At 39.7% G+C, this 27,508-nt stretch overlaps 1 protein-coding gene across 1 annotated transcript in view; it reads left to right on the top strand.

Annotated features, from left to right (window-relative positions):
* Nucleotides 1-27,508, top strand: part of vwa8 (von Willebrand factor A domain containing 8) — a 476,539-nt gene that overhangs the window by 288,789 nt on the left and 160,242 nt on the right. The window contains exons 23-26 of the mRNA XM_059967797.1: nt 996-1,131; nt 3,111-3,230; nt 5,866-6,071; nt 26,542-26,693. Of these exons, the coding sequence (XP_059823780.1) occupies nt 996-1,131; nt 3,111-3,230; nt 5,866-6,071; nt 26,542-26,693 (614 nt within the window). The remainder of the gene's footprint in view (nt 1-995; nt 1,132-3,110; nt 3,231-5,865; nt 6,072-26,541; nt 26,694-27,508) is intronic.

Here is a 27,508-nt window from a genome sequence, read left to right as displayed (position 1 = left end):
AAAACCCCGCAACCCAGAAACAATCTCTCAACAGTATTTGTGTTTTTATTTTTCTTTTTTTAATCTACTGGGGAAAGTCTCAAAGTTCGACCACTAACCTACACGTTGAGAGTAATATACAGCAGTGAAGTGACCCACCAACCCTGGCATCTTTGAAACATGAGAGGAATCTGGAGCATCCAGAGGAAGGCCATTTATTCACAGGGAAACCATGCAAAATTCCACAGAGGCAGCATGCAAGATCAGAGTTGAACCAGTGTCACTGGAACAGTGAAACAACAGTTCTGCCAGCTGTGCCACAAATGTGTCTGAACTCCTGAGAGTTCTAGCTTTCTTTGTTTCCTTTAAAGAAAACTATGTTCATTCTCTACATAACCAGGGATCAGACAGAAAGAGCTTTTCTCTTTTTCCTTGTAAGATAGCAGTGAGTGTACATCCTGATGTCTAAGGCAGCCCAGTGAAGCATGAAATATCGCTGTCGGGAGTGGTAATAATTGGATTACTGATTAAAAGGAATGATACACACAGACCAAAATAAAATCTTCTGTGCTGCATGATATAATCCTTCACTCTGTTTTGCACTCCACACTTTCCACACCAGCTCCCTGCAGGCCATTGAAATGATAAGCCCAGCTGTCAACCTACAAGTTAAAAGTTGAAACGCCCACTCCCCTCTTTCAGGCAGCCTAGCATAGCACCACTTGGAAGATCAAACACCACTCATTTACAGCTCTTTGCTTTGACATATTGATAAGTGAAACTATCTTCTATGAGCTTATGCTGTTGATTGCCTTCAGAAATTGAAAGACTTCCATCCTGTATCCCATACTCTCCTAAAAAAAAAATGACAGACCACTCACTTTTTTGGATAATTATAACCTGTTTTGCATGCTGTCTAGTGATACACCATTTTGTTATTAATCAGTGGGAGATTCTGAGTTTAGTGTTTGTTTCACAAGAAAGCCTTATTTGCTATTTGTTTTCTTTATGCCCAGGTAAGAGCTGTTAAACGTGGGCACATCCTGGTCATTGATGAGGCTGACAAGGCACCAACCAATGTCACCTGCATCCTGAAGACATTGGTGGAAAGTGGCGAAATGATCCTTTCTGACGGAAGACGCATTGTTGTTGGTAAATATTTCAGTTTCTTTGAAGACTGACAATGCAAACTGGCAAAGAAAATACCAGTTAATGAAATATTTGCAATTGTATATGTTTTATTAATTCATAACAAGCTAAATTGATTTATCTTTCAATCTAATTATAACCAAGGATTAAATACTGTAATTCATTTTCAAACTTCCCTATTGATGAAACCATCTGCAGAATGACAGGATCCCATGCTCTGAAGCACGCCATTGAACAAGTTTGACTCAGCTAAGACTGAGCCTAGAAGTTCACATATATGAACCATGGGTGTAGGATCGTCCTGCACTAAAACATGACATCCAAGACTGCAAAAAGGAGCTGAAGTGAATAAAATATATGTAGAAGGGAAAGCTAAAAGAGTAAATAAGAACTTGCATGTGAAAAATATCTTTAATACAGTAATGCATTCCAGGATTATTTTTGGAAGCATAATTAGATTAAATTTTGACACATAGCAAAGTGTTCAGTGTTTTAAATTTAAGGGAAAGTGCAAAAGAGGGGGGAAAGGTGAAGAGATTGAATTGTTTTGGAATTATAGAAATTATGGGCTTGAATGAAAAAGTGATTGCAATAAGGAAAATTGTCAGGGAACAAATTTGAAAAAATTTGGTAGTCTTAGAGTCATCGAGCATACAATCCAATTTGTCTCTGCTAACCCAGATACCTAATTGAGCAACATATTTGCCTGTATTTGACCCGTTTTTGTCTTAACCTCTTCTATCCAGGTGCTGCACCTGACCAAATGAGTTTTGAGTGATATTATTGTGCCCATCTCTCTTACTTCCTCTGCCAGCCCATTCCATACTACACTGTGTGGAGAAAGTTGCCCCTCAAGTCTCTTTCTCCTTTCACTTTAAACCTATGCACTCTAGTTTTGGGCTCTCCTACCCTTTGGAAAAGACCTTGGCTATTCATTTTATCTATGCCCCTCGTGATTTGATAAATCTCTTTAAGGTCATTGATCATCTTCCTATGCTTCAGTGAGAACAGTCCCCACCTAGCTGGCCTCTCCTGTAACTGAAGCCCTCTAGTTGCAGTAACTTCCTCCTAAATCTTTTTTGAACCTTCTCCAATTTAGTGACATCCTTCCAAAAGCAGAATGACCAGAGCTGTGCAGAGTATTCCAGATGTGACCTTGCCAGCATCTTATGCAGCAGGTTGTGGGGCTGGAACTGATCATAGAGAAAGAGAAAAAGGCAATTGTTGAAAACCAATTTAAGAGTTTATAAACTGAGATTTTCCTGGACCTGACAGAGTTTGGGTGACAGACGAATGTGATTTGGTATGTTATAGCAGAGTTTTGGATGGGCTTGAATTTTACAGAGATTGACATTAGAATAGTTACATCAAGAAATATAATGAGTTTTTCCAGAAGCATGTGACCTAAAGGTGATACTGTGGATGTGGAAACAGCTGGTCTTGATGATGGATATCAATGTGGCGAGGAATTCCTCTCAGTACTAAAAGTTCATCCTAAGGCATTACCAAGGGAGTGATTAGGGACTGGAGTCTGAGAAGAAGGGAATGGACAAGTAGATTGTGCTCCTTAGGTTATGTGAAGGAAGGTGGAAAGAGGCTCAAATGGACCATAAACAGCTGACCCAAAAGATCTGCTCCTTTGTTATAAACTTTTTGTATGGTTTTTGCAGACAGGCTTTCCTGGCAGGGTGGTGCTGACAATATGAACTCGCAAGTCTTGCAGTTCTTACTGCAGTAGTGTAGACCCTGGTGGGATGTATTGCACATGCTGTCCAGCAGTTGAAGCTGGGAAGCTGACCTCTTCAAAATCTGACTCATATCCTTCCCAGTGACTTTGAGATATATCAACCAATCAGAAATTTTGGACCTTTATATCTTTATATTTTCAGCTAATTTTTTTACATATGTATTTAAAATGTAGTATTAGCAACAAAAGTTCTTAATTACTAAGGAATTTGTTGGACTATGTGCTAATATTTCAGATCAAGCCAGCGCTGAAGGAAGAACAGATGTGATAGTAATTCATCCAGATTTCCGAATGATCGTTTTGGCAAATAGACCAGGGTTTCCATTTTTGGGTAATGATTTCTTCGGTGCACTAGGTGAGATTTATAATTCAACCCTTTATTCAAATGGAAATTATTATTAGTGTTTTATTAGAATGTCCACACTAGTTAACACACTTCTTTTCTTGCCTAGTTTATGATATTAAGCTACCACAAGGAGCCGAATGGTTCTTATTGCCTCAGTAAAGCAGGCATTATAAGCAAGGGCCCCACTGACCCCAGTCATTCTCTCTTCTCCCCTCTTTCATCAGATGATAGAAAAGCCTGGAGGTAAGTACCACCAGGCTCAAGGACAGCTTGTTAGAAGACTATTGAATGATCTCCTTACATAAGATAGACTCTTGATCTCACAACCTACCTCGATATGGCCCTTGCACCTTATTGTCTGCCTGCACTTTAACTGCAGCACTTTATTGTTATCATTTTTACCTTCACTGATGTGCTGAAATGATTTGTATGGATGGAACACTTAGCACTGCATCTTGGTACATGTGACAGTAATAAACCAACTTTACTTTTTTATTACTCATGTTAAAGTGCCATTACTTTGTGAGGGGATTGGTTGGTATGAGGGTTTGGAAGTGTAGGGAAAGAAGATTATTTTTGCTTTTTATTTCTATGAAAGCAATCATGCCTTACAAATGGAAACATACATATGAAATGAGATATTGGCAATCTTTTTAAACTAATTGCCAAGTTTCCTTTGAAGGCTACCATTGAATAGCTTTGCATATCATTTCAGACCACAACAGTATTTCTTCTCAGCTTCCTAGGCCATCATTTCACTTATGAAATTTCCCTATCCATTTAATCAAAATCATTTATAATTTTGATCCTTCTATCAAATCTTATTTTAAGTTTATTTGCTTTAAGTAGGTCAGTTCCAAGTTCTGTAGTCCCTACTTGTAACTGAAAACCTTCATTCCTGTTAACATTTTGGTAAATCTCCTCTGCACTCCCCAAGGACTTAATATCCTTTCTAAAATGTGGAGGCCAGATTTTGATTGATCTTCAGCTGATTTATAACTTGTAATTTAGCACTTGTTTTTGTAATCTCCATATATAAAATACCATCATTTAGAAAACAAAAGATCTTGCATGTCCAACGTGATTTGCACTATAGGCGTCCCCCGCTTTACGAATGTTTGTTTTACACCGCTTCACTTTTACAAAAGACCTACATTAGTATTGTTTTCACATTACAAAGAGAATTTTAGCTTTTAAGAAAATTTTTCCCATATAAGTTAATGGTTCTTCGCTTTACACCATTTCGGCTTAAGAAAGGCTTCATAAGAATGCTCTACCTTTGTAAATGGGGGGGGGGACCCATATGAAAGATTTATATGTCTCTCAACTCCAATGTTCCTGTAACCCATTTAAATCGTATCACTTTTCACTGTTACACTTCCTCATAACAAATGTAATTTGCTTTCTGCCTGCTTTCCATGGTTGTCCATGTACTCTTGAAGTTTGTTAAAATCCTCACTGTTTTATGATATTTCTGTTTTATACAAAAACTTTGTAGTCATTCCCCACTAATTCATGAATGCATTCCAGATAGATTAGTGGTTCTAAAACCTACTTGTAAAGCTATGAGTAGTTACTCTCTCCTTTCTTAGCTAATTTGGGGCCCCTTAGTCACTTCATGAACTAAGCTGTCAATGAGATACATTTGGTAATTGGTTTATTATTGTCACGTGTGCCAAGACACAGTGGGAAAACACTTTTTTGCCAACCATACACAGAACAGTAAAGTACTGTACAATACAGTACAGGCCACTCAGCCCATAATGTGCCAACTTTTTAACCTTCTTTAAGATCAACCTAATCAGTCCCCTCCCTATTGCCCAGCATTTTTCTTTCATCTGTGTGCCTACTTAAGAGCTTTCTAAATGTCCCTAATGTATCTGCCTCTCCCATCACTCCTGGCAGTTCCATGTACCTACCACACTGTGTAAAAAAAAACTACCTCATAAGATGTACACTTTGATCCAGGCAGTATCTTGGTAAATCTCTCCACCCTCTCTAAAGCTTCTACCTCTTTCCTATAATGAAGGCTGCAACTGAACGTAATACTCCAAGTGTGGCCTAACTAAAGCTTTAAGAGCGACATACAACGTTACCTCACGGTTTTTGAACTCAGTCCCCTGACAAATGAAAGCCAATAAACTATATCCCTTCTTAACCACCTTATCAAATTACGCAGCAACTTTGTAAGAATGTAAGGGTGTGGACTCCGAGCTAACACCATAGTGCTCCACATTTTCTCATCAGTACCCTATATGTTCTGTATTCCATTCACATACCAATAAATGATCACATTCTGTTAACTTAGCAAAGTCTGCATATTAACCTTCTGTGAATTGTGCACTAGCATACCCAGGATACTTTACATCTCACAGCTCTGTAATCTCTTACTTTTCAAATAATATATTTACCTTTATTTTTCTTGCCAAATTGGACAATTTCACACATTTACCAGATCTTTACCCACTCACTTAACTTTGTGCATCCATTTGTAATCCCCTAATGTTCTCTCCATGAATCTTTGTGTCAACAACAAATTTTAAAAATATACTTCTGACATCTTCACTCAAGCTATTTATATAAACTGTGAAAAAACTGAGGCCACAGTACCGATCCCTGTATCTTTTATTTCTTTTTTGGACAGGTGATATTTTTAGCTGCAGTGCAGTTGATAATCCTAAACCCCAGTCTGAGCTTGCTATGCTTCGACAATACGGCCCTGATGTCCCAGAGCAAGTTCTTAAAAAGCTTGTGTCGGCCTTCGGCGAGTTGAGAAATATGGCTGATCAAGGAATCATAACCTATCCATATTCAACAAGGGAAGTTGTCAATATTGTAAAACATCTACAGGTAAGTGAACTCATTTAGAATGCACTGATAGGAATTTCAGATTTAAAACATTCTCTTTAACAATCTATCTAAATATCCAAAACATATGTGATATATTATTGTTGCCCTTTGGTATCTTTGTGTTGTGATAGATAAATGGCTGCTGAAGACTTAATTTTCCTACTTCACATTCAGTTGTATTAATTTTTCTCATTTTTTCCTCTCATGTTTTAATTTTAAACCTTTTTTAAATTGAAGCTCTCTGATGCAGTAGTCCAGTATATCCAAAATTAACGCTTAAATCATTTGATTGCATTTTAAAACCTTAAGTGACTCCACCCATTTCTCCTTTCATGCTGCTGTGTTTTGAACTGCTGTAATTTTGCCTGTTTTCAAAAAGTTCCCATTTGGCAGAGGCTTTTTATGTTTTGTATCTTTCAATTGTGTATACATCTTGTAATAAGGAGAGCATAAACAAGTTCAGCAATTCTGTATTGAGGTGATTACTAAGGCTTTAAAAGATTTATACTTTTAGCTCATAGGATGAGGCAACTGAGCCTATTATGCCTGTGTACTCCTTGAAAGAAAGATCCACTAAATTTCTCTCTGGCTTCCTTCCCATTGCATGCAGCTTTTTCCATTTCCATGCATTTCCCTTTCAAAGGAGGTTAATGAAATACCGTAATTGATCATTGAATCTGATTGTAGTACCATTCCAAGCAATGCATTTTAGACCACAACTCACTTGCGCCCTTCAATTTCAGTGATCCTAACTCCCTTGTCTGAGACCTGATCCTGGTCCATTGCAAATGGTGTATCCCCATTTATTCAGTCAAAACTTGATAACATTTTCCGTATCTGCTTGGCTTTCATCAGTATTCACTAATGTGAGGAGAGAAATCTCAAGTCAGTGAGGGGTCAGTGTGGACATGGTGGAGGATTACAGATACCTGGGGATACGAATTGACAATAAACTGGACTGGTCAAAGAACACTGAGGCTGTCTACAAGAAGGGTCAGAGCCGTCTCTATTTCCTGTGGAGACTGAGGTCCTTTAACATCTGCCGGACAATGCTGAGGATGTTCTACGAGTCTGTGGTGGCCAGTGCTATCATGTTTGCTGTTGTGTGCTGGGGCAGCAGGCTGAGGGTAGCAGACACCAACAGAATCAACAAACTCATTCGTAAGACCAGTGATGTTGTGGGGGTGGAATTGGACTCTCTGACGGTGGTGTCTGAAAAGAGGATGCTGTCCAAGTTGCAAGCCATCTTGGACAACGTCTCCCATCCACTCCATAAAGTACTGGTTATGCACAGGAGTACGTTCAGCCAGAGACTCATTCCACCGAGATGCAACACTGAGCGTCATAGGAAGTCATTCCTGCCTGTGGCCATCAAACTTTACAACTCCTCCCTCGGAGTGTCAGACACCCTGAGCCAATAGGCTGGTCCTGGACTAATTTCCACTTGGCATTATTTACTTATTATTATTTAATTATTTGTGGTTTTATATTGCTATATTTCTACACTATTCTTGGTTGGTGCGACTGTAACGAAACCCAATTTCCCTCGGGATCAATAAAGTCTGTCTGTCTGTCTGTACTCTGGCCAGACCAATTTCTCCAAGTAATTTACATCTTGAAGTATTAGACAGGATGTAAGTGTAACTGTCAGGTCTTCAGGTTTGGTCAGTCCATGGTCATCTAGGGCAAAACAGCCTCAGGCCCCACCAAACTGAGAAATCACGTTTGTGTGGATGCTGTGTTACAAACCTGCACTGAAAAGTATCAAACAGTATACAATATGTGATTAAGTGATTGAGCTTTATAATTCTTAACTTGACTATATGGTTAGTAAAGAAACAAAAAAAAGAAAAGGGCCCATTCTCATGAGACAGTCTATTGTGCAACATTGGAGCTCACTGGTTGTTCTTTTGTTCCCGTTGACCTCCAAGCGTAGCTGGCCCTCAGACCCTCTCTCCTTAGTCCACTCTGCCCGGTGGTCTACCGACTCTCTCCATTCATGTCCTCTCTCTCCATTGCTCCCTGATGAAAAACCATGAAATCCAGGCTCCCAGACACACAAGAAGGAACAACATCCCCTCATTGGCTAACATGCCTCATTATCTCTAGTTATTACCCAGGCATTGCTGCTACCTTAGCAGTGGAACATTACATAGAAGCCATTATATTAGCCTTGGCAGTGAAACCTTACAGCATGTTACATAAGTTTATAAGGGTTTGCACTCTATGACTCTATTAATAAAGACAAATATCCCAGTTGCCTTTTCTTTTATAAACAGGTTATCGACTAGCTGTCTTGTCATGGTCAAAAGAACTGCAAATGTAGAAAACCCCAGGACTCTATTTCTGACACACATTTCAATTTGACATTGAATTTATACCACCACTCATTGGATCACCACTCTTTTTCCATTGTGTATCATTTACTACGTCTGTCCATTCCACCATCTTGTGGATGTATCATCATAGATTAACTGGACTCAGAACACATACACACCTTTACATTACTTGTGCACAAGGAGAACAGTATGGCCCCTGTCATCAAACTGTTGTGAAGCCAAGGTAGAAAATGCTGTTTTTATACAGAATTGACTTATTGGTTATGAATATTGACCATTTATTAAATTGTGTATGTTTGAATTCCTTACTTGCAAGATCAATCACCATTCACAATAGAGGTATTAAAAGTCAATAGAAACTATAAACTGACAACTGATGATACTTTGAAATTAGTAGAGCATTTGCCCCTTAGTTATTGGGTGTGTTTCATATCCTTTCATTACATTCTTATCTCACCTGTCTCTGGCACCCCTTACTGTGCAAAGGGAAGCTGTATTTGTCAAAGACCTTTCTAGAAAAGGTCTCGCTTCAGAGGCCCCACTTGCCTAGGTTGATCACACATTGCCACTGGCTAACGTTGCGTACTGGAAAGCACAACTTTCATACTGTTTCCCCCCTGCCCCCCTTTTGTCCTACAGAAGGGAGCATTGAATTTCAATAGCACAGAGTCTTTGACAATTTCATCAGGCGCAATTAGCTGTTGTATTGTGATGATCATTACTCCACATCGTAATCTCAAACAAGAGATTAAAAAGAATATGACAATTAGCAAAAGTACACTCCCATTGTCATTGTACAGTAGAGTTGTACCAGCCCCCTAGTAAGCAGTGAAGCCAGCTAAAGGGTCCCTAACATAAGGTTAGAGTCCTGTGCATCTCCTTTCCAATTGCCCTAACTGTATCAGCTTCTATTTGGATATGCACAGTAAAATTGGTGATATTCTTGGACATAACAGGGATGGATGTGCGACACTCCTGTCCAATGATGGAGCAAGTACCACCTTTTCCAGCCAACAAAAAGTTTAATGCTAGTCGATTTTGAAGGGCCACCGTGTGGATTTCCAGTATTTTGGTGGTGATGTCCTTGGTGACTTCACTTGCATCACTTAGCACCAAGGCCATATCATTAGCCATATCCCCCATTGATGCAGTCACTAGTAAGTCCAGCAGGTCCCCAGAATGGGGATGCTGTTATCCAGAGATGCTCCATTTCTGTAATCCTGCTTTGATGGTGGCTCTGTACAGTAGGATATGGAGAGAGTGTGGGCCGGTGGTACATATATGGCACTACATAGGCCAGGTAGCAACAAAATCTCACTGGCTTTAGTTAAGTCCATAGATCCTATTTTATAAGAAGTACTCTTAGCAGCCATTGATAGGCCTGGCAACCAATTACCCAATAAGTACCATTAACAGGATTCAGAGGGTCACCAGTGGTACAGGCACTGCACGTACTGTTACCGTATGCTTGATGATTACAGTAACATACTTCACCCCTTTTCCCGTGAGCAACTTTAGATCAGGAGGGGCTATGCATTCCTTTGTAGGTGGTTGATACTTTCCCTCAAAACAGTAACATTGACGAGAGTCATTCCAATGCAAAATGCGGAACCATGCTCCCTGTATAGTTCTGGTTTTGTTAGTAAAGTAAAACACAAAATGAAGCTCACTGTGATTTAGAGGTATAGGCTGCATTGGCAAACCACCTTCCAAATGGATAGGTCCTCTAGAGCACACCCAAACACCTGACCAGTTAGTATGCAACACATTTTCATAACTAAGGTGAAGAAAAGTGTTAGGAGTATTAGTGTCATGAGGTACAGTACCTCTTCATTTAGGCAGAAGCAGATTCCCAGATTACCCAAAACTTATAATGCATAATGATTATATAAGATAATAAATTACAAAGATCTGGAGTTCAGTCAATATCATCAAGGTTCCTTTGGCTACCTGTTCCTTGGACCAGTGGCGCTGCTGGCACGATGTGCAAGGCGTGTTTCCATGTGGGCTTTCCTTGGACCTTATTGTGGTCAGCAACACTTGGAATGGACCTTCCCAGTGGGGCTCCAGGCAGTTCTCTTGTCAGTAGGCTTGCTGGTATATGTGGCGTTCTGCAGTAGTCACAACTTTTTGGGCTTCTGATATCAGGTGATGAAAACCCTGTAATATTTCACATTAATGCCACTCAATGCTGTAACGTGTTTTCACTCTGAGTATGGATGTCCTTTTGTCATACTGAAAAGGAGGGGGGGGATCTGGCATGTGCATGGAACATCCCAATATTATATCATATGGAGAAAGCCCTGTTATGCACTTTGGGGGGCAGTGCATAGTAATGAGAACCAGTGGAAGAGCCTCTGGCCACTTTAGCCCAGTTTCCTCACACAATTTAGCCAGCTTGCGTTTCAGGGCCCTATTTTGTCTTTCAACTGCCCCAGAATGGTAAGAATAGGTGAAATGGTGCTTGCTCTGCAAGGCTTTCATTAATTCTTGTATCACCTTGCCTGTGAAGTGTGGGCCATGATCACTCAAGATCAACCTAGGAGTAAATTCTCATAATAAAAGAATAGGAACAGTTACAGCATAATTTCTTTAAACTAGATATGCTTTTACCCACTGAGAAAACAAACATACAATGAAGAGTTCATAATTCTAACCGATACATCTGGGTAATTGTATAAAATCCATTTAGAGAGCCCAACAGTGGCCGATACCGGCAGTGTTTTTCCAGGATTATATCTCTGGGAAATCATGCTGTTAGCTGCTACTTTTCTCACCAGACTGGAAACCCTGGCATATACCACTCATTTTCAATCATGCCCATCACTTTCCTCTTGCCATGTGTGCTTGCCAGGGAGGAGAGCAGAAAGTGCCAGAGGATGACCATCGTGGAGCTGACAGAAACCCTGAGAATCTCATATACAGTGTGCTTTAGTCCATGAAATCTTTCTGGCTTCAGGTGCGTCACACTGAAATTGTATAAGTTCATCAATAGAATTTGAAAAAAATTGGCAGCCTAAAGGTAATGGGGTACCACATGTCCAAAATTATCCTCTGCTGCTGCCCTGGCAGCAGAATCAACCCATTTATTAACTTTATGTATTTCATCAATTCCATTCGTGTGAGTCATACACTTAATAAAACTGTAATAGCAGAAGGTAATTGAATAACACAGAGAAGATTAGCAATCAACCTGCTATGTTTTATTGAAATCCACAGAGCTTCTATAATTGTCTATAGTCATTCACTCTGAAGGCATAATGAAAGTCTGTATAAATATTCACAGTAGTAACGGCTTTAAGAATGCATACACAGAGTCATAGAAAAGTAGAGCACAGAAACAGGCCCTTTGGCCCATCTAGTTCATGCTGAACTATTTAAACTGCCTAGTCCCATTGGCCTGCACTGGAACCATAGCCACCCATACCCCTACTATCAGTGCGCCTATCCAAATTTCTCTTAACCGTTGCAATCGAGCCCACTTGTACCGCTTGGTTGGCAGCTTGTTCCACACTCTCATGACCCTCTGAAAGAGGTTTTCCCTTAAACTTTTCACCTTTCACCCTTTACCCATGACCTTTAGTTGAAGCCCCAACCAACTTCAGTGGAAAAATACTGCTTGTATTTACCCTATCTATACCCCTTATAATTTTATATACCTCTATCAAATCTCTCCTCAATTTTCTAAGTTCCAAGGAATAAAGTCCGAACCTATTCAACCTTTTCTTATAACTCAGGTCTTCCAGTCCCAACAATATCCTTATAAATTTTTGTGGAACTCTTCCAACCTTATTTACATCTTTCCTGTAGGTACTGTAGGTGACCAGAACTGTACACAATGCTCCAAATAGAGCCTTACTGACATCTTACACAACTTCAACATAACATCCCATCTCCCATACTCGGTACTTTGATTTATGAAGGCCAATGTGGCAAAAGCTTTCTTTACAATCCTATCTAACTGTGATGCTAAATGAATTATGGACCTGTATTCCTAAATCCCTTTGTTCTGCAGCACTCCTCGATGTGTAAGACCTGCCCTGGTTGGCCTTACCGAAGTGCAACACCTCATAGTTGTTGGCATTAAATTGTATCTGCCATTTTTGTAGCTGATCCAGATCCTGCTGCAAGCTCTGATAGTCTTCCTCACTGTCCACTACACGCCCAATCCTGATGTCATCTGTAAATTTGTTGGTCCATTTAACTACATTATCATCCAGATGATTGGTATAGATGAGAAACAACTACAGGACCCAATGCCGATCCCTGCAGCATTCCACTAGTCACATGCCTCCAGTAGGAGAGGCAACCATCTCCTACCACTCTCTGACTGAACCTTCTTGATCAACCTGCCATGCAGAACTTTGTTAAGTGCCTTGCTAAAGTCCACGTAGACAACATTCACTGCCTTGCCTTCATCAACTTTCCTGGTAACTTCCTCGAAAAACTCCATAAGATTGGTTAGACACGCAGTACCACATATACAGCCATGCTGACTACCCCTGATCAGTTAGTTGATCAGTCCCTGTTTATCCAAATACTTATATATCCGATCCCTTAGAATACCTTCCAGTAACGTTCCCACTACTGATGTCAAGCTCAGCAGCCTGTAATTTCCTGGTTTATTTTAGAGCCTTTTTTAAACAGCGGAACATTAGCCATTCTTTAGTTCTGTGATACTCACCTGGTGCTAAGGATGATATAAATATCTCTGTTAGAACTCCTGCAGTTTCTGCACCTGCCCCCTACAAGGTCTGGGGAACATCTTGTCAGGCCCTGAGGATTTATCCAACCTAATTTACCTCAAGGCAGCTAATACCAATTCCTCTGTAGTCTATAGGGTCCATGACCTTGATGCTGCTTTGCCTCACTTCTATGGACTCTTTGTCCATCTCCCAAGTAAATACAGATGCAAAAAATCCATTTAAGGTTTCCGCCATCTCTTTTGGCTCCATGCATGGATTACCATTCTGATCTTCCAGAAGTCCAATTTTGTCCCTTGTAATCCTTCTGCTCTTAACATATATAGCCCACGGGATTTTCTTTCACCTTGTCTACTAGAGCAACCTCATGTCTTTTTTAGCTCTCCTGATTTCCTTTAGTGGTTTCTTACATCTCTTGTACTCCATAACTACCTCATTTGTTCCTACCTTTCTGTATCTGCTATGCACCTCCTTTTTTTCTTAACCAGAGTGTCAATATCTCTTTAAAACCCAGGTTCCCTACACATGTTATCTTTACCTTTTATTCTGACAGGCACACATAAGCTTTGTACTCTCAAATTTTCACTTTTGAGGGCCTCGCACTTACCAAGTACACCTTTGCCAGAAAACAGCCTGTCCCAATCCACACTTGCCACATCCTTTCTGATACCATCAAAATTGACCATTCTCCAATTTAAAATCTCCTCCCAATGGCTCGACCTATCCTTTTCAGTATTTACTTTGAAACTAATGACATTATGATCACTAGATGCTAAGTGTTCCCCTACACAAACTTCTGTCACCTGCCCTGTCTCATTCCCTAATAGCAGATTAAGTATCACATGCTCTCTCATTGGGACTTCAATGTACTGATTAAGGAAACTTTCCTGAACACATTTGACAAATTCTATCCCATCTAGTCCTTTTACAGTATAGGAGTGTTAGTCAATATGGTGAAAGTTAAAATCATCTATGATAACAACCCTACAGTTTCTTGCAACAGTCTACAATCTCTTTACAAATTTGTTCCTCTAAATCCTGTTAAATCTTTTAAAAACAAATACTTCAGTTGATTGAGCAAAACAGAAAGAAGGGAGTTGTGCTGCTTCAACTGTTGCATGAGAAGTACACACCACATATCTATAATTTTTTTTCTGAAACTGATCAGGAAGTAGAGCCACCCATAAAAAAAATTTAAATCTGTGTTTTGCTGTGGGGTATTTCATAGGTCACAGAAGGGTGGTAGTTTGAAATATAGCTTCACAATCTTGGGGTTGTCCATCATCTTCAGTTGGCTGGTGGCTGCGCAAGTGGAGGTGGAGGTGGGTGCTGACTGTTTTCAAAGTTGCCTCAGTGCCAATGGCCAGATTTCCCACAAGCAAAGTACACCCCTTGTGGGAATCACTTTCTTACCCCTCTGCCACGTCCATTGTCTTAACCCTACGATGTAGTTTTGGCAGATACGGGTATTTTATCCTCATTTCCCTAACGGTTCTAATGTTTTCATATTGTAATTGTCTCTGATAATGTTGTAACAAGTTTACTTCTTTGTTTAACTCTTCCTCCTCCCATCCCACCCAAGGTGAAATGAACAACTTTTTAACCTGGGCTGCATTCCCTCTCACAATAACATTGATCAAGGCAAGCGACCCACTTCTGAGGGCAATCCAGAATATTTTTGAAATGCATCACACACAAGTTCTATGTATTCATTAACATTTTTATCTATTCTCTGCACAACACTGTATTTTATGCCGATCTCCAAAGCGAGTGAAGCATTTCCTCAACACTTCTGGTATATTAGCCCACTTTGCATTCAGATCAGCACCTTGAGCATGTCTTGGCTATTCAATATACTTTCCATATATCATCAGCATTTAAAGTATGACATTTACGGAGATTTCCATCTTACGGATAAATCTATGTCCCCCTTAGGACCAGGAGTTGACTCTATTATAGCCCATAATTCAGGGCTAGACCATTGTCTGTAAACTTCAACGGGGCACTCATGCAGTCCTGAAAATGTGCGCACAGGGTACAGATCCACACTAGAATCATGAGGTTTGTACATTCTGCCACCTGACCTTTATCAAGTGAACCAGCACCCCACCCCCCTACCCCCAACCCACCACAGCACATTGTTGTCCTCCACCTCTCGAAGTGTTAGCCAGAATGTCAGATAGTGTTAGAGCACTGGCTGGTCTCAAACAATCACGGATAATTGGGGGGGGGGGGGGTGCGGCGGGCAGGTGATATCTTGAACAAGATCTGTGGTAATAGTCATTGGGGATACAAAGTCTCGAATTCATCTTCAGATATTGGTACATTTGTTTAAGTTGATTTTTTTTCCCAGAAAGAAGATACCATGATATTTGACTCTTTCTGTATCTTTTCCTTCTCACACGTTAGTTCATTTTCTCTGCTTTTTCTAACTACTTCTGCATTTTGCCCTTCCATGGAGCACCCTGAGATTTTCTTTCCCTAACAACACCTTCTACAGCATTCCAATTGGTCTGTATTAAGCATAACATCAGGTGGGAATCCGTTTTGAGCTCCCTTAGTCCATTTCACACACTTACCAATGTACCGAACGCTTTCTGTACATATAAACTGTGCATATGTACAAGCATATACCATGCTGGCATCCCCCTTAAAGGGTTGGAACTGTATTTCAACATCAGTCATCCCTAGCCATTTGCACACGTATTGGGGATGTACACACAAGCACATGAACGCACGTGCACTTGAGAATTTCTTTCTTTTTTGAACCACACACTTACTGAACTCCTGCAGGATCTGATCCTGGCCAAGCCACCCCTTCTTATAACATGCTTGCATGGGATCTGACCCGGATCACGGAACCTCCAAGTAACTGTTGTTGCCAATTAACTGGACTCAGAACAACACACACTCATTTACCCTCAATCACACTTTATTCTATATGTGCACAAAGAGAACAGTTTGACCCTGTCACCACACTGTTCAGAAGCCAGGAGAGAAAAATACTAATTTGATACAGTAAACACAAAATACACTGCAGGTGCTGCAGATGCCGAGATCCTTCGTCAGGGCAAAGGGTCTCAGCCTGAAACGTAGACTGCTCATTTCCGTGGATGCTGCCCGGCCTGCTGAGTTCCTCCAGTGTGTTGTGTGTGTTGCTAATTTTATACAGAATTGAATTTAACAGTTATGGATATTGATTATTTGGTAAACTGTGCATGTTTGATTTCCTTATTTGCAAGATCAATCCCCCTTCACAATAGAGGTGTTAAAAGTCAATAGATATTACAAGATGGCAACCATGATACTTTGAAGTTGGTAAAGCAATTGTCCCTTAGTTGTGTGTGTTTTGCATCCTTCCATTATATTCCCATCTCGTCTGTCTCCAGCTCCTCCTGCTCTGTAAAGGGAAGCTATGTCCTTCAGCGACCTTTCTAGAAAAGGTCTCACTTTAGAGACTCCAGTTGTCTGGGTTGATTACACATTGCCCCTGGCTATCCTTGCCCAGATGTTGTCTTTAACCCTTGTCTTACCACAACTTCCACAGATGTGGTTGAGAAACTGATGGGCATTCAGAAAATTTGATTGTCTTTGCATAGAATTGAGTGAAAAGAAATTATTTATATTACACAGAACCTGAACAGGCAAATACAGCATGCAAAGGGAAAGTAAATTTCATGTAAGTCTTTTGTTACAGAGACGCAAGAAACTGCAGATAGTGGAATCTGGAGCAGCATTTGATGTAGTGGCAAGACTCTCTATCTGATCTGGATTCAGTGCTAGATCCAGATGAAGGATCTCAACCAGAAATGTCAATGGTCCACTTCTCTCCACAGATGCTGCCCTCTCTGCTGAGTTCCTCTTGCATTTTGTATGTTGCTTTTATTACTAAGGATTTGGACTATCGGAATCAAGAGATCCCACTGCAATTATTTAGGACCTTAACAAAACCACAGCTGGAATATGGTGTAGACTTTTAACATCCTTGTCCAGGAAAATATGTACAGGGCTTTTGCACCAAAGGTTTCTTACCTTGTGAGCTAAGCTGACTTTAACTATGAGGTGATTAAGTAATTTTGGTCTTTCTTTCTAGAGTTTAAAAGGTGAGAGGGAACCTCACTGAAACTTAAAATATATGAGGAGCTTGACAGGGGTGCATACTTGGCAGGATATTTCCCCCAGCTGGGAATCCTGGAACCAGGAGCTCACTAGCACAAGCTAAGGGACTGAGGAACTGAGATCACAGGAGGAGGCAACTAAGCCTATTATGTCTATGCCTATTAAACTGTGAAAGGACTGCAGCGGCTGCGAAATTCTCAGCTATATTCAAAGCAGAGGTTGATAAATCCAAGTGCATTGAAGGATCTTCTAAGATGCTTTAAATCAGCTGTGATTTCTTTGAAGGGTAGAGTTGACAGGAACTTCCAGAGGAATCTTTCTGCTCCCATATATGTTCTCCAGAAGTCTGTTACTATATTTCTCATTGTCTTCTACATTCCCAAGCTTTGTGCTGCCCACACACTTTAAGATGATGACGTTCATACATAAGGCAGTGCTTTTAGTCTACACAATAAAGAACAATGTGTAGCGGTGTGCTACATGCAGCGCTAAAATAACGACACGGAATCGGTAAACTGCAATTAAAGAAGATTTTATTCGAACTTCACAGCCTTGCTTTAAAGCCTCCCTCATCCCGCCCTCCCCGGGCGCGGATGCTGTAAGGGGCACGTACTCAAAAACCCCCGCAGGCTTTCCCTTTGTTGGTGAAGCAGACCTGGCCTTTGTGCCGGCGCACTGGCTATTTGTGAGCCAGTTCAAGTGCACTAGGAAGTGGGTCGCCACAAATGATCCTATTACTGACCCTGAGGAAATACTGCCAACTGCCTGAAAGGTTTATTATGACATTATGCTTTCTGCCTTGGACTGAAATTTGCATCCATGCTGCTTTTGAACATTGAATGTCATGGACTTTGATTTTACTAGTTTATGCGTGGCTTGTTAATAAGCATCTGTGCACAGCTTGGTGTTTAAAACTAAATATCACAGTAGGGATTAGGTGTCATTAGTTTAATTAGTTCAGCATAATATCATGGGCCAAAGCAGTGTTCCTCTGCTATACTGAGACATTCTGTCACTGTAGACACTCTTCTACAGTGATATGCAGAAATTTGGGCACCCCAGTCAAAATTTCTGTTACTGTGAATAGTTAAGTGAGTAGAAGATGAACTGATCTCCAAAAGTCATAAATTTAAAGGTGAAACATTCTTTTCAACATTTTAAGCAAGATTAGTGTATTATTTTTGTTTTGTACAATTTTAGAGTGAAAAAAAGGAAAGGAGCACCATGCAAAAGTTTGGGCAACCCAAGAGATTTGAGCTCTCAGATAACTTTTACCAAGGTCTCAGACCTTAATTAGCTTGTTAGGGCTATGGCTTGTTCACAGTCATTGTTAGGAAAGGCCAGGTGATGCAACTTTCAAAGCTTTATAAATACCTTGACTCCTCAGACCTTGTCCCAACAATCAGCAGCCATGGGCTCCTCTAAGCAGCTGCTTAGCACTCTGAAAATTAAAATAAATGATGCCCACAAAGCAGGAGAAGGCTATAAGAAGATAGCAAAGCATTTTCAGGTAACCGTTTCCTCAGTTTGTGATGTAATTAAGAAATGGGAATTAACAGGAATGGTGGAGGTCAAGTTGAGGTCTGGAAAACCAAGAAAAATTTCCATGAGAGCTGCTCGTAGGATTTCTAGAAAGGCAAATCAAAACCCTCGTTTGACTGCAAAAGACCTTCAGGAATATTTAGCAGACTCTGGAGTGGTGGTGCACTGTTCTACTGTGCAGCAACACTTGCACAAATATGACCTTCATGGAGGAGTCATCGGAAAAAAACCTTTCCTGCATCTTCACTGCAAAATTCAGCAAATTCATGAAGTTTGCAAAGGAACATCTAAACAAGCCTGATGCAGTTTGGAAGCAAGTCCTGTGAACTGATGAAGTTAAAATAGGAAATTTTGGCTGCAATGAGCGAAGGTATGTTTGGAGAAAAAAGGGTGCAGAATTTCATGAAAAGAACACCTCTCCAACTGTTAAGCATGAGGGTGGATTAATCATGCTTTGGGTTTGTGTTGCAGCCAGTGGCATGGGGAACATGAATTCAATTAAATACAGTCGGCCCTCATTATCCACGGATTCCGCATGCACGAATTCAACCAACTGCGAATCGAGAGAACCCTGAGGTGCTCTTCTAGCACTTGTTGTTCGAGCATGTACAGACTTTTTTTTCTTGTCATTATTCCCTAAACAGTGCAGTATAACAACCATTTTACATAGCATTTACATTGTATTAGGTATTATAAGTAATCTGGAGATGATTTAAAGTATATGGGAGGATGTGTGTGGGTTATTGTGGATCGGGATCGAAAAAAATCATAAGTTCTCTTACTAAGTAAGCTGGAACAGGTACATCCGGTATTATTTAGCGTCAGTTAGTCAAATGTTTATCTTAGTATATAGTATATATTTTACTTTTCTATGCATATAAAACACTTAAGAACATATGTTTCAGCACCAGGCTCGGGAACTCTGGTTGATGTGGAGAATCAAAACCCAATAATTAAACCATTGCGTTGCTTAATAAATGTCATGAAAATCCATGCAAGTGGTGTAGTGGCATTAGCAGACTCTGATGCCAGTGGTCCTAGGTTGGAATCTAGGCATGCTTCTTGCATGCTTTCCATTATTTTGGGTTGAGTGTCAAGCTAGCAACTCTGCCTCATCAAAAAACAGACGAATGCCAAAGAAACAGCAAGGTTGCCGCCCAATGCACTACAAGACACGGAGAGGAACAACAACAACAACAAATGCCATGAAAGTGAACTTTTTGCAGAAACAGCACAGTACGTTGCAAATGTGACAAATATGTTAAAATAGACAAATTAATATTAATTATATATAACTCACATGTCAAAATAAATTAAATTAACAGGGACATTCATACAAGTTGAGTGAAAAAAGAAATATAATTTGAAGTAATGTTTGGGTTTTTTAGATCCCTTCAAGAACCTGACAGCAGTACGAAGGAAGCTGTAGTTGAATCTTCAGGCTCCTGTACCTCCCGCCTGATGGTAGAGTCAATAGCCCTATGGTGGGGATTCTTAATGATAGATGTTGCCTTCCTGAACAGAGCCCCTTGTTGATGTCCTCGATGGGGAGAGCTGTACCAATGATGCATGTGACTGAATCTATCACTTGCTGCAGCCTCTTGTGATCCTGTAATTGGAACTCCAGTATCAGGCTGTGATGCAACTAATCAGAATGCTTTCCACCTGCAGAAGTCTGACAGAGTCATTGATGACATGCCAAATCTCTTTAAACTTTTTTAAAAAAAAGAGATGCTGGCATGCCAGTTACATCTGTATGCTATGCCCAGGATAGATCTTTCAAGATATTGACACTCAGAAACTTAAAACTGCTTGCCCTTTCCATCAGGCCTGATGCATGTTCACCTGATTCCCATTCCTAAAGCTTTAATTTCAGGAAGAATAGAATAGAAAAGAAGGAGCTAGATAGGTATCTTATGGATAAGGGAATCAAGGGATATGGGGACAAGGCAGGAACCAGGTATTGATAGTAGTTGATCAGCCATGATCTCAAAATGGCGGTGCAGGCTTGAAGGGCCGAATGGTCTACTTCTGCACCTATTGTCTATTGTCTAAAAGTAAGATATACCACTGAAGATTTGAAAGGCATTAGTCAGACTGCAGTTGGATTATTACGTAGGGTCAGTATCTAAAGAAGGATGTACTCTAGAGAAGAACTTGTATCCATTTAGACAGTAGAAGTCAAGTCATTGGGTGTATTTAAGATAGAGCTTGATAGGTTCTTGATTGGTTTAGAGTTACGGGGAGAAAGCAGGAGAAAGGATTTGAGAGAGGTAAAAAAGCAGCCATGATTGAATGGCTCATTGGGCTGCTTGTTATGGTCTCAAGTCCACAATCAGTTTCTTTGTTTGGCTGGTGTTGAGCGCAAGGTGGTTGTTATGACAACACTCAAATAGCTGACCTATCCATGATTCTGCCAACAACAGAGCTGTCATCAGCAACTTTGTAAATGGCATTGGAACTATGCTCAGTCAATCAAATATAAAGAGAATTTAGCAGGGCTAAGCATGTAGTCCTGTGTTGATGGTCAGTGAGGAAGTTCTAAAATCAATAGAAGTTGTTAACTTGGCAATGTGTTATACTTCCTGTTTGGTCTTGAACAATTGTTCAAGAGAAAATTAGAAGTATAATGCAATGCCAATTTTTACACAGTTTTAGAATACATAATAGGTTTACCACAATGATACCAGCATGTAAGGGTTAGGTTATGAGAAAATATTTTATAAAATGGTATTCCCTTGTTTGGGTGATTAAGAAGCATTCAAGTAGAGACACAAAAACACTGCAGATTACTGGTAACTGGAGCAGCAAACAATTGCGGGACTCATATCACTGCTAAAACATTATGTCCTTGTTCATGAGAACACTTCAGCTGGTGGGCGAGTACAAAGGGAGAAGGCATAGTTTTATACTTAAAGACATGCCATCTAGAACTGAAATAGCTAAGAGTTTTTTCACACAAATTATAATGGAAATGTAGAACTCTTTTCTGACACACTGTATACACAGAGTTATTTCAAAGTTTCAGGATTGAGATTAATGGATACTCCTTCAGGAAGGAACATGGTTAAAGGTAGGCAGAGAGACTTAAGCCACAATGGGATTTACTGGCAATGACAAATCCATGGGACGGAATTCTGAAGCAAAAGAGGAATATCAATTCCTGCTGTAAAGTAGATTCAGTGAATATTTTCTACCTCTTAATTTGTACTTTCCATTTAAGGACGTAGTAAAGAAATCTACATCTCTGTTTTCTTTCTACATTATAATGCCAAAGAAAATCAAAAGGTGCATGGCAGGCATAGAACTTTAGTTATTAGAGTAATGCAACACAGAAACTGGTCCTTCATACCGACTCATTCATAATGACCTGAACTAGTCCAATTTGTCTGTGTTTGACCCTTATCAATCTTATTAAACCTTTTCTGTCCATGAACCTCTCCCAATGCCTTTTAAATGCTGTAACGATGCCTATCTCAACCAATTTCCTCTAACATCTTGTTCCAGATACACACCACCCTCTGTGTGAAAAAATTACCTCTCAAGTCCCCTTTAAATCCTTCCCTTTCCACCTTTTGTCTATACCCACAAGAACTAGACTCCCCTACCCTGGAAAACAGATTGTGACCACATATCTGTGCTGCTCATGGTGTTATAAATCTCTCTAAAGTCACCCCTCAGCCTCATACACTCCAGAGAAAATAGTCCAAGCCTATCCAGTCTCTGTTTTTTTTTTAACCCAGACCCTTTAGACTCGGTAGCGTCATTGTAAATCTTTTCTGCATGCTTTCTAACTTAACAACAGCCTTCCTATAGTTAGGGAACTTGAACTGTTCACGATACTCTGAATATGGTCTCCCTAACATCTTGCCTAAATATAACATGGCATCCAACTCCTATACTCAGTGTCCTGACCACTGAAGACAAGCATGGCAGACACCTTCTATCCCTATCTAGACACAGTACTACTTTCAGGAAACTATGCCTTTGTAACCCGAGATCTTCTTATTCTCACTCTTCGGGAAGCTGCCACTTACTCTGTATTACAGCTTGGGGCATCAGAGTTAAGTTCGGCATCCTAGAAGAGAGTCTCTGTACAGTATATGCTCCCTGTGAAATGTTTGGATTTTCCCTGGGTGCCTGGTTTCCTCCCAAACTCCAAAGATACAACAGGTAGATTAATTGGTCATTGTAAATTGTCCCGTGATCAGGTTAGGGTTAAATCAGGGTTGTTGAAGGTTGCTGGTTCAGAAGGGCCAGAAAGGCCTACTCTGCGCTGTATCTCTAATAAATAACTAAATTTTCAAAAGTGAAACTCTTTGGAATTGCCTGAGGTACATTGAGTTGTAAGAGTTGTTATTAGAAGGGACACTCAAAAGATTGCTCAAATTGCTCCTGCCTGCATTTGTGGAAATTGTTGTTTTCAGATTCATTGGAAGCATCACAATTAATTTTCATTCACTTCAGGTAAAGTAATTCATTGAAAGGAAGAAATAATTACATTGAAGGAGGCATCTCATTTACTTCCAGAATTACTGAAGGGGATTGTATTGTTTGGATTTACTACAAAAATGTTATCATTTTCATTAATTCAATTGCATTCATATTCGTAGCAATAAATTTAATGGTACATCTAGCCCAATAAACATTATCAAAAGCAGGTACAGTAAAATACTTTGAGCTATACAGTACTGTTTAAATCATGTACAGTTAGTCCTTAGTTGATTGCATGGTCAGAATAATATGAATGATAGTCAAATATTCTTAAGAATTAATGGAAGCAGTTAGTTAACAATAAAATGTGTCAAGAAAAGCACCATCAGTATAGCATATAATAACCAAACCTAATAATGCCAGTGTCCATGAATTTATGAGATCAGGGTATTCAGCATTGCACACTCTTTTTGTATAATAGAAACAAGTTTTCACTCATTATCACAGTGAGTGTCCAACTACTGACTGTGCTGCAATACTTGTTCTGCAGTACTATAAATAGTTTATTACCTTCTGTTCATCAAAATTTCATGAGGTTTCCATCGAGGCATGATAGGATTCTTGTTAGCTCCATGGGTCATGCCCCCAAGAAAATCAGCAAAGACGCTTGGGTTGGAACCTAAGATATTGCTTCTTGTTTACTGGCTGAAAACATGACCTCAGTTTCGAGCAATGAGCTTCAGGTGCAGACAAACCAAGTGCAGAATCTCAGTTTATGAGGCTCTTTGGTAACTTCAGGCTTATAAATTATATTTCATTCTGAAACAAATAAATATTTATGTTTCCAGGAAATCATCAGTAAGCTTAGAATAGTAAGCAAGAAGCAATTTACATTTGGAGCACTTCGAAGAGTCAGAGCATCTGTCAAGGCAACTAACAAATTGCAAAGGAGGTCTCTAGAAAACAAGCAGCGACCTGCATGATAAGTGAATGCAAATTAATTTTCATATTAGTGAACAGAAATTGTGGTCTGGGAAACCTTTTCATAACTTCAACTATGGATCTTTTGCATAAATCTGATAGGGCAGATAGGTTCTTGGATTTAATGCAGATCAAGAGCCTGCAGATACTGGAAAGTGTAGCAACAAAGATGATGCTCAACAGGTCACATAGCATCTGTGGAGGGAACTTGGCAGTTGATGTTTCAGATCAATGCCCTTTATTTGGGCTTCATACAGGTCTTGACCAGAAATGTTAACTATCCATTTCCTTCCACAGATGCTGCCTAACCTGCTGAGTTCTTCTAGCATCTTGTTTGTGTCATCTAAAAGGCATATCCCTGAGAATTCATTGCTCCCTGAGTATACTGCTGAATTGACAATCTAGCTTATGCAAGCAGTTTGTAAATGGAATTTTGGTTGTATAGTCTTCTGACTCAGCAGTGAGACTGTTTCCACCCGAGGTTAACTAAGGTACTGATGCTGCAGTAACTTGACTATCCACAATTTCATTGTGGCCTTCGTATGCGTTTTGTCCAACAGATTGTTCCAGGGTTTACTTCAGTATTTCATATTGTGAGTAACAGCATGAATTGAACTGCTTTCTCATTTGGCTGTATTCATGAGTCTTGATGTATGGATGAATGACAATTAAACTTGAATTGGTCACACTATGGGAATGTAAAGTCCAATCAGAAACCTGCTGAATGTTGTGCCTCCATAGGCTTCCAAGCTAACCATTGAAAATAAAGAATGAGAAAGGAAACTAAATAAATGAAAACAAAGGAATTATAATGAATTTAAAAATCAAATCTGAGAAATAAGAGGGAAGCAAAGAGTAAATTGAAACAGAAACAAAGGAATAATATATAAACAACCAGCAATTGTATTTGGGAATGGGTGCATTGGTCTTTGAAGTAAATGAGTGTGTGAAATTTACAATCACTTTTACTAGAGTATAGTGGACCAAAATGTTTTTACAGGAAAATTCTTATTTCTATTTCTGGTGGTGGAAGCTATTAGCTTTTTACCCTCATATGAATTTTGAGCCTATTATTATTTGGTCCAGTTCTGTTCTGAATTATATTTCTGAAGTATTTTATCTGCATTGTATCTCGAGAGATTTCATTGGCAGAGGAACCAGTAACCCGGTTAATACTGAGCATTGCTTTCAAACATTCAGCATTTATTACTGTAATTGGTAATTGTTTCTAATTTTAAGCACAATACTGATTGTTTCATCAGAAGTCTGATAATTAAAATATTCAACTAATTTTCAGAATTAATGCACATCTGTTTCTCAGGAAATCGACCTGGTGTATAAACTAGTTCAAAGTTTGAAACTCACATTGGATGAAGCATGACTGTGTCAAATGAGAATTTTCAGAGTTCAAAATAAATTTATTATCAATGTACGTACTGTATGTGTCACCATGTACAACCCTGTGGGCATACTCAATAAATCCAATAACCATAATAGAATCAATGAAAAACCATACCAAATCAGTGTACAAAGAACAAAAAACTGTGCAAACAAAGAGAATAATAATAATAAATAAGCAATACATTTCATGAACATGAGATGAAGAGTCCTTGAAAGTGAGTCCATAGGTTGTGGGACAATTGAAGTTGAATGAAGTTATCTCTGGTTCAGGAGTCTGATGGTTGAGGGGCAATAACTGTTCCTGAACATAGTGTTGTGAGTCCTGAGGCTCCTGTACCTTCTTCCTGATGGCAGCAGTGAAAAGAGAGCATGGCCTGGATCGTGAGAGTCCCTGATGATGAATGCCTCTTTCCTGCGACAACACTCTGTGTAGATGTGCTCAGTGGTGGGGAGGGACTTTACCCATGTTGGACTGGGCCGTACCCACTATTGTTTGTAGCATCTATAGATATTTGCCAAAGTTTTAGATGTCATGCCAAATCTTTGAAAACCCCTAAGGATATAGAGGTGCAGCTGTGCTTTTTCATAATTGCACTTGCATGCTGGGTACAGGACAGGTCTTCAAGGAACTTAAAGGTACTGATCCTCTCCACCTCTGATCTTCCGATGAGGACTGGCTGAGGACCTCTGGTTTCCTCCTCCTGAAGTCAATAATCAGCTGCTTTGTCTTGCTGACATTGAGTAAGAGATTGTTGTTGTGGCACAATTCAAGCCAGATTTGCAGTCTCCCTGATTTGTTATCACCCTTGATTCTACCTGTGACAGTGGGTGTCATCAGCAAAATTAAATATGGCATTGATGCTGTACTCAGCCATAAATTCATAAATGTAAAGCAGCTTTATGGTGCACCTGTGCTCAAGGACTCTGTTTTTGTACTTTGTTTCTCTGCAGGAATTTCCTACTGAAGGACTTGCAAATGTGGTCCGCAACGTGTTCGACTTCGATTCGTACAATAGTGAAATGCGTGAAATCCTAATCAGCACGTTGCACAAGCATGGGATCCCAATAGGAGCCAAGCCTACTAATGTACAGCTGGCTAAGGAGTAAGCTCAATACGTTAAATTCTAACTGAACTGAACAGAGCATATTGCATTGTTTATTGGTAATTATCACATGCTGCTCATCAATAGAGATCGCCACAGAGCTGGATTGAGCTTTCAACACTTTTAACTAACGATCTTAAATTGTCCATCAGGTGTTTGGTAGATAAGTTGATAAGAATATGCAGATCATCTTCAATAAAGGGAAATATTTGTTGCTTCACTGGGCTTGTGTTTCTGTCCTTGATTCAGAATTAACTGGCATTTATTAAACTATCACACAGCACAATATTTGGGGCTCCCTTCAATTATCTGATGTAACTGAACAAATGTAAGGAATTCTTGACACTACTAATGTACTTTATGGAGCTTAAAAAATAACATTTTGCCATTCAAAGATACTGCTGCAATCCACTAATGTTTGACTCTCTATTTGACCAACAATGGTATAACTTATCAGCATCTCATACAAATGTTCTAAGTAGAAAGAGACGCAGTTTTAGTTCAGTATTTTTATTTGGCATATTTTCATGTGCTAATTCTATCACTGCCACAGTAGAAAAAGAAACAAGTATTTTCTTGAAATAGATGACAAGAAGTAGTTTTTTATTTATCTTCAGTAAATGTTGGAGTAATTTTCCTCTGTTATAAACTTGCCTGGGTTACAATGCATTTGAACCCTGCAACTGCAATGAGGTGGGTGATAGATAGAGGCAAGGAAAAAGGAAGGGCTCAGTGGAGAATGGAGCCCAGGTCAGCAAGAATGAAACCCAGGGCAATTGTGTGCTCCTCTTGTGGGATGTGGAGAATCTGAGACC

Source organism: Hypanus sabinus, chromosome 4, assembly GCF_030144855.1.
Source record: "Hypanus sabinus isolate sHypSab1 chromosome 4, sHypSab1.hap1, whole genome shotgun sequence".
Classification (NCBI taxonomy): domain Eukaryota; kingdom Metazoa; phylum Chordata; class Chondrichthyes; order Myliobatiformes; family Dasyatidae; genus Hypanus; species Hypanus sabinus.
Note: the sequence above shows the minus strand (reverse complement) of the source record. Positions and strands in the feature narration are given on the sequence as shown.